This window comes from Poromitra crassiceps (genome assembly GCF_964638095.1).
Source record: "Poromitra crassiceps genome assembly, chromosome: 1".
NCBI lineage: Eukaryota > Metazoa > Chordata > Actinopteri > Beryciformes > Melamphaidae > Poromitra > Poromitra crassiceps.
This window is the reverse complement of record NC_139623.1, coordinates 120135569-120148056: the sequence shown is the minus strand read 5'-3', so window position 1 is coordinate 120148056 and position 12488 is coordinate 120135569. Positions and strand designations below refer to the sequence as shown.

Below are 12488 nucleotides of genomic sequence, written 5' to 3'. Positions count from 1 at the left end.
ATGACCCAATCACAATCAGTGCGTCGGGTACACATTATTCCAATCATCGCCCCAAGAGATAACCCCGCCCACTACTATAACAAGCGATAACCCCGCCCACTACTGTAACAAGAGATAACTCCACCCACTACTATAACAAGAGATAACCCCGCCCCCTACTATAACAAGAGATAACCCCGCCCACTACTATAACAAGAGATAACCTCGCCCACTACTATAGACCAGGAAATGACATTATCTTACTCATCAGTTTTACAGACATTTTGCCTGGCCACGCCCCATTCATAAACAATGAGATTTGTTTGTCCCGCACCGGTTGTTAGCAACCCAGGTGGTGCCATTCACACTTAAATCAACCCGCGACAGGGTCTGGTAATGCAGGTTAACCCTTTCAGACAAAAAAATCAACCTGGGAATACACACACACACACACACACACACACACACACACACACACACACACACAGACACACATGATATACTGGCGGTAGTACTGTATTTAGTAGTATTTGCTCACCACAGTGAAGGAGGAGTTTGAGTTGAGCAGAACCTCAGAGGCTGAAGGGTTCAACTCCAAAGCAATGCCTCCATCTGGACAGACCAGGAACAACACTACACACAGACAGGCAGACAAACAAACGTTAACACTTCTAGTCAAAACCTCACTCTTAAATTTCAGTTTCTAGATGAAAAGCAGAGAAAAAACCCAGCCAATCAGACCCGCCCACTCCTGTAGACACACCCACTACTCGGCCCTCGGTGTTAAAATTTTATATGTTTTCGAAACCGCCTACTAGCAGTGTATACTGATTTGGCCAAAATGTACAGTAGCATGTAGAATGCAGTATGCAAACAAAAGCAAAATCTGCAGTAGCCTATGCCAAAAATACCAGGATTACTGATTCAGAAAAAATCTCATCCGACCAGTCTACCTTGGCTACTGTGTCCCACAATGCAAAGCGCCAGTACAGTCACAACAACCGCCCAGTCACTTTAGCGGTGGTTAGCCAATAGCCATTAGCCATTAGCCGTGCTATTGTTTACTTCCACTTTCCAAACCTGGAAACCAGCTAATCATACTGCAAATGAAATCCATTTAACAGTTTCATCCTGCATACTACTATGAAACGCAGTATGCAGTATGTACTGGTGTTTGTCAGTATTATGCAGAGATGCTCACAAGTAATTTTTTGTAAGTGCAAGTCAAGTTTCAAGTCTTTGGGCTAGAGTCCAAGTCACATCTTAAGTCTTTGAACTAGAGTCCACGTCAAGTCTCAAGTCTTTGGTCACAAGTCCAAGTCAGGTTTCAAGTCTGTTGTGGATGAGCGTTATCTGCTGCCATCCGGTCTGCTTAACACTGCATGCATGTGGTTTGGGTCAAGTGGCACAAATCAGATTTGTTGTTGTTCAGACTTATAAAATAAATCTTGATACAATCTGGATAGGTCAAAAATAGGTCAAAGAATGGATTTGGCCTGCCAGTCTGAACGGGGCCTAAGGAATTCAATGCATGTACTGTATTATCCTCACTGCTCTAGCTATTAGCATACACTATCAGCATTGTAGTAGTAGACATTTCCTTAATGCACCAAAAAAAGTATTATTGTTCACAAGTCCCAAATCTCGAGCCTGAGTCAACTCTCAAGTCTTTTAAGGACGAGTCTCAAGTCAAGTCTCAAGTCACTGAATGTGTGGCCCTCAATGTGAAAAAATGCAATTTCATGATCTTTTGTAATGTTAATAAATATTAGAACTAGCTCAAATTTTTATCAATAATGCTGAAATTGAATTAGTTCAGCATACTAAATTTCTAGGGGTTATTATAGATAGCGGGTTGAAGTGGTCTTATATTGACCTTTGTCTCAAAAAGATCTGCGAAAATGCTTGGCATATTGAGGAAGGTCTGTCCTTTAATTCACTCCTCAGCTCATTTAACCTTATATTATAGTTTTCTGTTCCCATTCATTAATTACTGTAACATTGTCTGGGCGGCAACTTATCCTACATATCTCAACAAATTATGCATCATACAGAAGAAATATCTAAGATTTATATCTCATTCTAATAGATACGCTCCTTCGGGACCCCTCTTTAAAAAATATAATATACTACCCATTGACAAAGTGAATGTTTATCAAACATGCTTATTCTTACACAAGTTTATACAGTATATAGGAAACATGATCTTCCAGTCACCCTTCAGTATTTGTTCATTCCCACCACAAATGTCCATACATATCAAACAAGACACAGCAACAACAATCTACTCTTACCGCGCACACAGACTTCAAGGCACCAATTCAACATTACTTTTAGAGGTCCTAAGCTTTGGAGTAAATTAAGCCTACCGCTAAGATCAATGTCCTCTTATTCTGCTTTCAAAAAGCACCTGAAGAAACATCTACTGTCCTCCTGATCCCTGTACTCATCCTTCTCTGACAGATTTTGACAACTTTTTTCTAACAGACTTTGTTTTCCTCTTAGCCTTCATGTTTTTGCCTCAGATGCAAATTACCTTGTTTTTCCTGCTTTGCTGATTTAACATGTAGTTTTTTGTGTTGTTTTGTTGAGTGTTTAGCCTGCATGTCATGAAATTGATATGGGGTAGGTGTGGAGCTCTGTACAAGCCTGCAAAGGCTTCGTTCCCACCTTGCACAGATTTGTACCTTAATTTGTGCTCAACAAATAAACTAAACTAAACTCGAGTCCAAGTCTGCATCTCTAGTAGTATGTAGTTGGCTGTTCCGAATACAGCCTGTCTGTGTCTCTGGCTCTCATGTCAGGGTTTCTCTTCAGTCGGAGGAACCATTACCCACCCAGCAGGAAGTGGAGCAGAGGCAGACTTCGTGTTTCTTCTCTGACAGGTGCCGTCATGGCCGCGGTCATGGCCGCTGCTTCTGAACAACACATACAGGGGAGAGTTAAAGGGATACTCCACTTTTTTGGAAGTTTAGCTCATTTGCCACACCATAACCAAGATACACCATGCCTTACCGGCACTGTCCGCTCAGTTTACAGTGAGCTACAGTCGTGAAGTTAGTAATTAAAAAGAGGTAGCCGGCACTACTTTCTAAACATGGCCGCCGACCTCTTTTCCTCCCAAAAAGACAGATTATGTGCATTTTGGATTAACATTTCATCGTGTGGTGAGTACCCGAAGCACAACATGTATTTTGGTGCCATGAGATGTGTGTTTTGGCAGATTTTTAACAGCTGTACCATTAGCCTCCATTCTATGGTGATAATTACTAACTTCACGACTGTAGCTCACTGTTAACTGAGCAGACAGTGCCGGTAAGGCATGGTGTATCTTGGTTATGTGGGGGGGATGTGGCAAATGAGCTAAACTTCCAAAAAAGTGGAGTATCCCTTTAACGGGATTAGAAATTTTCTCACTAACAAGTAGTGTAACAAATTATTATTTCAATATCAGCAATAATTAGAGCAATCAAAAAAGTAATGACTTGAGTTATTATGCGCAGTAAATGGTAAATGGTAAATGGCCTGCATTTATATAGCGCTTTTATCCAAAGTGCTTTACAGTCAGTAGGTACATTCATCCATTCACACACCGATGGTGGCAGGTTACCACGCAGGGTGCTGCCACACCATCAGGAGCAATTTGGGGTTCAGTGTCTTGCCCAAGGACGCTTCGACATGCGGACTGGAGGAGCCGGGAATCGAACCACCGACCTCTTTTATCCAAAGTGATTAGTGGACGACCCGCTCTACCTCCTGAGCTACAGCCGCCCCGCGCAGTCATACCGCCACCTACTGGCAATGAGAACCGTCATCCAATCAACTTCAAACTTGGCAGGTGCGCTTGCGGGGACTCAATAAAGTGGAGTCTCGAATTTTGTGCAATTTGACCAATCACAACACGGCTTTCACGTATTGTATCTTGAGAATCGTTTGTCCATTCTACAGTACCTCAAACTTGGGGGGTTCACTGCTGGAGACCCGGGCAGAGTGCAGTGCTGAGTTTTGTGCAATTCAGACGTAAATAGTCATAGCACCACCTACTGGCAACACAAAAAATGGCTTATCTCGAGAACGTTAATCCGATCTACATGAAACTTGCCGTGTGCGCTGCTGGGGACCCGAGCATGTGCAGTATTGAAGTCCATGCAATTTGACCAATTGGGGGGAGCGGTACAAGCAGGGGGAGGATGGTGGTGAAGATTAGGAGAGCATGATGTGCTCATGAAAGAGGGGAAGGGGAGGGATGGGAACTGCCCTAGTGAAATAATAATACAAACTTACGAGACATTGTAATTTCAGAAGCAAATACATTGCAGGAGCTACTTTCCTGACAAAACCCCACGGCATCTAACGTTACTTCCATCAACAAAACAAAATGCTCATTGGCGACAAGAAGAACGACTGCTACGAATGTGTATTTGATGACTTAACAGGGCTAGCCAGTACCAATGCCTATACCAGTCATTGTACTAAGCTAACTAGCAGGAGGGGCAGGTTGCTACAATTCTACTGCACGCACAGAGAAGTGAAGGGCATCTATCTTCTTGTCTTACTATCGGGAATAATTATGCAAATAGGCGAATCTCCCAAAATGTTGCCATGTTCCTTTAAAGACAACAGATTGACATGGCTAGCTTACTCTGTCTCAGGTCTCTGTCTGGTGCTGTTTTGTGTTCAGCGTCAATCAGACAGAGAAACATGTCTTCTTACACTGTAACCATGGTTACGAACATCATTGGTATTAAGCTCTGCCATTGGTGCCATTAGAAACCCCCCACCCATTCCGTTTCCGCTATCTGTGGGTTTTCAAAGTATGTGACGCTACGTGAAACAACAACCACAAGAGGATTTAGTCATTTGGTTCCAACAAAGGCCCCCCGCCCCCGACGCTATTTCGAAAGGACCCCGTCGATGGGCTTAGCCAAGACACCTGATTGGTTTAGACTTTAGTTAGTTATTGGTTTACTTTAGTTTTGGTTTACACTGCAAACACGGCAGTGTATTTTCCCATATCAAAATGAGAGTAGTTTGAGACAGACTCTCTGGATCTTGATCTGATCAAGAGAGACTAGTTTATTATGTACAGTATGTTTACTAATTCCTGTGCTTTATACTGCAGCAGCTACAGTATACATACTGCAAGTTAACTATAATAACTCTCTCTCTCTCTCTCTCTCTCCCCTGCCAAAATCTGGAATCAATTAGTGTTCAGGCCACACGGAAAAAGAGAAAAGGTAGAGAGAGGGACAGAGAGGGAGAAAGAGAGAGACAGAGAGGGTGAGTCAGAGACAGAAAATGATGGAGACAGAGTATTTTTCTTCTGTTAATTCTTTTTTTAAATACTAATGGTTCAACCAGACGTTAACACATTCCTGTGTGTGTGTGTGTGTGTGTGTGTGTGTGTGTGTGTGTGTGTGCGTGTGTGTGTGTTTTCCACAGGGGATTTTTCCAGAGAGGTGGCCAGTCAGCCAATCAGAGCATGTCTCTGGGGAACTCAGCCAATGAGACAGGGTTATTCAGTGAGGAAGGAATGCCAGTCGACCAACGAAAAAGAAGAAAAAAAATAAACAGGAAAGTACTTCCTTTTGGGAAGAAACGCATGCACACATAGGCATACACACACACACACACACACACACACACACACACACACACACACACACACACACACACACAGACACACACCACTCTCTCTTTCTCTCTCTCACAGACATACTCTCTCTTTCTCTCTCTCTCTCTCTCTCTCTCTCACACACACACACACGCACGCACGCACGCACGCACGCACACACACACAGCAGCCAGTCTCTGCTTGGTAAACAACATGTAAATTAATGTTACTGGAAATAAAAGAGGGACTGTGTGTGTGTGTGTGTGTGTGTGTGTGTGTGTGTGTGTCCACAGTGGAAATGTACTGGGTCACTTCAACAAAATCACGCAAACTATCAGAGCAGCTGACAACATTTGAAAGCTAACTGCTAATGAGCTAACTGCTAATTAGCTAAACAGCTAATTAGCTAAACCACTAATGAGCTAAATAACAAGCTAACAGCTAATGAGCTAAACAGCTAAAAGCTAATGGCCCAACAGTTAGCAAGCTAGCAGCAGACTAGATCAGAGCCATTCTCACTCTCAGACCAGTCCGGAGACTCCACTGCTCTGCCTCAGTCTCCAGGAGAAACTACATTCAGAGAGATGTGTTGATGTTGTCACTACTGAGTCGCTAGTTAAAGCTTTTATGTTGCCATGGGCCATTTTATAATAATCCCTAATAAGCGAGTTGGCTAGCTAATGTAGCAAACAAACCCATTAGGAAGCAAACCAACGTGGGGATAAAGTAGTTTAATAATAAAGTGGTGATAGGGCCTACTGTAGATATAATTCCATGACTGGATACTACTTTGTTTCCAATCATAAGTTCACCAAAGCTATGGTTATGAATATAATTCCTGACCGGGATACTAATACTTCATTTCTCCAAAGCTAGCTATCAGCTAACGCGTCGTACAACGAGGCTCAGCTTGGGTTGACAGCGACAGTGCTCTGCCGCATGCGCGACTCAGATCTCCCAGCGGCTCAGATCAAGTAGTGACAGACGTCTCTCTCTCTCTCTTACCTGTCTGTCCGTCACTCCTTCATGTTGAAGATATAATTGTCTCTTCTTTTGTCACTTCCTGCTTGATCCAGAATCCAGACAGACAGCTGCAATCACAATCAGTGACCTTTGCCGTTTGAGTGTCAGAGAAAACCACCAGAACTCGCAATTAAAGTCACAAGTCAATTAAAGTTACAAGTAAAAGTTAATTAAAGCAGTTTGTCAAGTAAATATCAAGTCAAGCACTTTGTCAAACAATGTAAACTAAAGGTAGTTAATGTGACTAAATGCAAAGTTACAGTCTGTCAAGCCTCTGTCAAGTCAATGAATAAGTGCTCTTCATTTGTGAAGATTATCTTGCTGAACACGAAGTTCACCGTTTCATAAACTTTTGTTAACCCCAGACCTTATTTCAGGCATTTAACCAAAAGTACCCCTACAAAAATCCCATTGACTTTGAGATGGGGGAACCACGAAGTGCATAACTTCTGCGTTGGCCTAAAATAATAATAATAACTAAAAACAGTCATAGTCTCTGGCCAGATGTTACAATAGATTTTCCTAAAGAACAAAACAAAAAGAGGTGAATATGATGCAAGCAGCAACTGGTGATAAAACTGACATGTCTACTACACAGCTACTAGACACCATTCACATGCCTGTTACATGTGAAGTCCATGTACATGTTGCTCACTGAGAAACATTCCTAATACAAGACGTCAATATTGATCAATACCGGGCGCCCAGCTAGTGCAGTGGTAGATTCCCTGCCTACAAAGGGTCCCAAGTTCGAGCCCCCGTGTTACCTCCTGCTTGGTCAGACATTCCTACAGAGACAATTGGCCGTGTGCGGCTGGGAAGCCGGCGGGGTATGAGTACTGGTCACTGCACTAGTGCCTCCTCTGGTCGGTCAGGGCACAGCGTGATCCCCCCACGCGCTACGTCCTGCCGGTGAAACTCTTTGCTGTCAGGTCAAAAGAAGCGGCTGGCGACTATACATGTATCGGAGGAAGCATGTGCTAGTCTGCAACTCCCCAGATAAGCAGAGGGGGTGGAGCAACGACTTGGACAGCACAGGGAATTGGCCGAGTACAATTGGGGAGAAGATGGAACGGCCCGGGAAAAAAACGTGATAAAAAAAGCGACAGAAAAACATCAATACTAATCAATAGGCTGACTGGTCAATATTATAAATTCAGTAAAGTCCTACCAGAGGTTAGCTGTTGCTGTAGTTCTCCTCTCCTCTTCCTCTCTCCTCCGCTCAGAACGACAGACTGACCTCATTCCAGAGGGAAAACCAATGGAAACTAAAAAAGAGAGAGAGAGAGAGACATGGAGGCACTATGAGAGTGTGAGAGAGAGAGAGAGAGAGAGAGAGAGAGAGAGAGAGTCTGAGCTTTACGGGGAGGGAAAAAATATGGTTAGTCACTTTGGTAAAATGAGAGAGCAAGAAAGAGACATAGAGTCCCTATGGGAGAGAGAGAGAGAGAGAGAGAGAGAGAGCCAACGTCTGTTTTCAATCTGTCTTTATGTCATTCGCCCCCCTCCCCTCGCCAGCAGGATGTGAATGAGAATCCAACACACACACACGCGCGGTCACGCAGGCACACACACATATTTTTGTGAGTTTTCCCCTTGTTTTTAATGTTTTGGAGGGAGAGGTTAAAATAATAAGGTGTGTGTGTGTGTGTGTGTGTGTGTGTGTGTGTGTGTGTGTGTGTGTGTGTGTGTGCGCGCGTGTGCGCGTGTTTGTGTGTGTGTTTGTGCGTGTATGTGTGTGTGTGTGCACACGCGTGTGTGTGTGTGTGCGTGCGTGCATGTGTTACCATTAGCATTCCAGTATTTGGCAGCATAGCTGATTAAATAAAGTGGAGGGGGTGATGAAGATGTATATCTGCAGAGAGAGGGAGAGATACATAGAGAAAGAGAGAGACAGAGAGAGAGAGCAGTAGAGAGACATTAACTGCAGTGATTGATAAGATCAGTTGATCAACAAAGCAGTAAAACCTTCAGTCAGCTTCAAACCAACTGCAGCTGCTCCCAAACCAGTTCCACTAGTCTAACCAGTTTAAGAATTCTACACAGTCTAACCAGTTCCACCAGTCTAACTAACAAGTCTAACCAGTTCCATCAGACAGTCTAACCTCCAACAGTATAACCAGTTCCACCAGTCTAACCAGACTAACCAGTCTAGCAGGTTCCACCAGTCTAACCAGTCTAATACCTCTACCCAGTCTAACAGTTTCGCTTCCAGTATCGCTCAACGCTGATTTTGGACGCTATCGCTCGTAAAAAGTATAAACACCTAGGCGATAGGAGAACGCATCGCAGAGGCGCGGAGCAGGATGTGTTGTGATATTTTCACATGGATTGATGGACAGACAGAGAAGCTGCCAGTCAAGGTATAACGTTACCATTTTAATTGCAACATTACAAAACTGTCCATCTGCTTGCTAACATGCTGTATGATTATCCATTCTAACGATGTGGTAGCTGTTACTTACCGTCTGTGTTGAGAATGTCCGCTTTCCAGGCATTTGCCTTTTTAACAGCATTTATACTCTGCCCGGTCGTTAGCCCAAAGGCACGGGAACCGTGCCTTTGGGCTAGCTAACGGCTTCAGAAACTGCAGTAGGAGAGAAACAAATTATGGTTGTCATGACAATGAAGCTAACGATGGGGTCAAAGTTGAATCCAGATTAAGTCTTGACGATGGTTCATCACAACGATGGGATATTGCCCGTTGCTGGAAGTATAAACATTTGTCGTTATCACCGACGATGGAATGTGATCATGGTCGGTCGCAACGACCATAAATCGCTGGACTCTAACCAGTCTAACCAGTTCCACCAGTCTAACCATTTCCAGCAGTCTAACCATTTCCACCAGTCTAACCAGTGCCACCAGTCTAACAAGTCTAACCAATTCCACCAGTCTAACCTTCACTAGACTCAGCTCTCAGTCTTAATCCGTTTCACTACTTTAAGACTGAGATTATTATTATTTAAATATTTTCATAACGTTAGGTGGTGCTGTTGGAAGCCTTGCATCGGAGAACCAATCATGAGTGTTGTGGGCGGGCCTGCTTTCTGGGGGCAGTGACGCTCATGCAGAACCGGTGTCTCGCAAAACAAAACATGTGAATTGAATACTCAGCGGTAAAATCTCAAAACGGCTTCGCAGTCACCGATGAAAACTCCTTCCAAGTTTGTTGATGTCTGTCGCGTTTGTGGAGAAACATATTTATCGCTCAGGAACAAACACAATCTTTTAACAGGACGAGATTCATCCGTCCGTCCAGACTACGGACGATAATGGCGAGCGCACGCCAATTCCGGAAGAGAAATATATTTAAATAAACCACAGCTATAAATTTTGTTTGAAGCATATCAGCTTCATGCACTGTGTTAGGACTATGATAAATGGCATTCCCGCTACCAAATAAAATTCAAATAAGAAAGATAGGCGTGACTAGTGCCGTTCTTTCAAGACGGGCTGAATGAACCGAATTTGGAACATTAAATTCCCAGAAGTTTGGTGGTTAGGTGGCGCTGTTGGCGCCGCTCACCAAACGTCTGGAAACCGAGACTAAACCTTCACAGACCAACAGCCTTCCCACTTCGGCGTGAAAACTGCGGGGAGGGGCTTACAGTACAACCAAACCAAGCGCTCACCCGTGCATCCTGTTAAGGGTCACAAACTCAGCAGTGAGACTCGGGTCTTACACAGAATTGCAATTTTGTATTTTGATGGCGTGTGTCGACATGTCAGCGTCTTCCTGGTGTGGAAAAAGCGCTGCCTGGGGTGCTTTTTGTGAGGAGCAAAGTGGATGATAACGTCTGCTGCTGCAGCTCACTAACGGCCAGCGTCTCCATCATGGCAGTTGGTTTGCTTGAGAAAAGCGGTTCACTTTCCGCTGGCAACTATTTGTGTTTGTTACACTATAAAAAAAACAGCACCAGGACGTAAACAAACTGCCATTTGAGGGGTTAGGAATGAAATGTTGGTATGATGAGGGCTGAACCTACTAAAACAACACCCATTCCACACATTCTAGGGTACACAAGTTGTAGCTACCCAACAAGAAATGTAGGCAGTGTAGGCTACTTTACCAGGGCACAAGAGGGAGTAGTCGACGTGTAGAAGAGAGAAGTGTAGCCTAACAAATACAGACCTTATTCGCTAACCCCGAACGACGCCATATTGTTGACATACCGTCCTGCAGCTGACAACTATAGTAATGGCCTTATTGTCGTTTCTGTTCCATTACAAAATAGCGATAGTGATGACAGCAAAAAAAAAACTGAGTTGTTGTTTGTATGCTGCCGTTAATGCCTGTAATAATAAACAAAAGAAAAAACGAGGTGAACAGACTTTGCTGTAATTGCTGTCATTACTACAGCCATGCCTAACGCAGGTCACCATCCGAACACAATTGGAACGATACAGGTAACCAGGGACGTGCACAGAACATTAGAGGGGCAGGGGCTCAAATTCATAAAAGGGCAGTACAGCCGAAATTTGAGGCAATTTGAAGGCCAATTTAGGGGTATAACTCATTTTAAATATTCCGATTTTAACCAGATTTAGAGGAATATCTCATTTTAGGATGAGACTTGTCACGGAAAAATAACTCCATAACTGAATAATATTAGTAGGTTATATAAAAGTTGCATGCTGTTGCAATACTGTTGTGAAATCATTTAAGCATCAATATGTATTTGCTCCTTTTCTCCTTTAGGTTGTTGTACTACAACAGATAGCAACACAGGCAGAAACATTGAACGATACTGAGTGAGGCTTGTAATATACCATGCATTTTAACCATAATTCTAAAAAGCAAGACAGAAGATTTAGATAAGGTGTATTAGAATTTTTTTTATTTTTTGCGGATTCAACAACACAACATCTCTTTCCAATAGTGTAAAGTAAAAAATATTTTCAAGAGCAACAATTCTGCATTTGTTCCCTATATTTTGGTTATTTATTTATTGGGTGGTTTATTTATTTATGTATTTATTTATTCATTCATTTTTGGGTTCATTTTTGGGTTGGTGCCTTCAGGGGCAGTTTAGAAAAACACTGCTCCATGCAGAGGCCTATTACAAATGGTGCATTCAAGGCCAAGAGAGCTCGGAAAAGGCATTTCTCTTTGAATGCTGCCTTCAGTGACGGCATGGAAAGGGCAATTTCCATACAAAGCACCATTAGAAATGCATTCATGGTCAGGAAAGGGCACTTTTTATTTTATTTTTTAATGTGTCTGAGCTGTTTGTTTTGTTCATGTGTTGTTGGAATGAAAATTAAAAATGTATTATAATTATAAAAAAAAAAAAAAAAAAAAAAAAAAAGGCACTTTTTACAGACTGAAAAAAAGGCAGGGGCTCAAGCCCCCTTTCATGTCTATGTGTGCACGTGCCTGCAGGTAACGCTAAGAGCTGCAGCGCTATGTCGAGAACATGGTGGCGGTGGGTGTGCCCGTACGTGAGTGACGTCAATCGAATAAGGTATAGGCTTAATTAGTGCTACAGAAGGCCGTCTGATCATGCGGGATCCGACAAAAATAGAACAGGTGTGTCATTTTTCCGTACCGCATGTATCGCCCATCAATTAACATGGGCGGGAGTCGCAGCCGTAACGCATCTTCTAAGAGTTGGAAAAGATTCAAGTCCTCCCCCTGGGTTAATTGCTTTTGGTGCTTCTTTAAAAGCCCTCCATGTCGACTGTTATACTAAAAGCCCTCCATGTCGACTGTTTTACTAAAAACCCTCCATGTTGACTTGTAGGCTGTTTTACTAAAAGCCCTCCATGTTGACTTGTAGGCTGTTTTACTGAAAGCCCTCCATGTCAACTTGTAGGCTGTTTTACTAAAAGCCCTCCATGTCAACTTGTAGGCTGTTTTACTAAAAAC

At 43.1% G+C, this 12488-nt stretch overlaps 1 protein-coding gene across 1 annotated transcript in view; it reads right to left on the bottom strand.

The window, feature by feature from the left end:
- Positions 1–7832, bottom strand: part of LOC310783201 (platelet-derived growth factor receptor beta-like) — a 67426-nt gene extending 59594 nt beyond the window's left edge. The window contains exons 1-4 of the mRNA XM_083644004.1: positions 7788–7832; positions 6599–6684; positions 2817–2897; positions 518–612 (exon numbers count right to left, since the gene is read on the bottom strand). Coding sequence (XP_083500130.1) covers positions 518–612; positions 2817–2886 — 165 coding nt within the window. The 5' untranslated portion in view covers positions 2887–2897; positions 6599–6684; positions 7788–7832. The remainder of the gene's footprint in view (positions 1–517; positions 613–2816; positions 2898–6598; positions 6685–7787) is intronic.
- Between the last annotated feature and the right edge of the window lie 4656 nt (positions 7833–12488).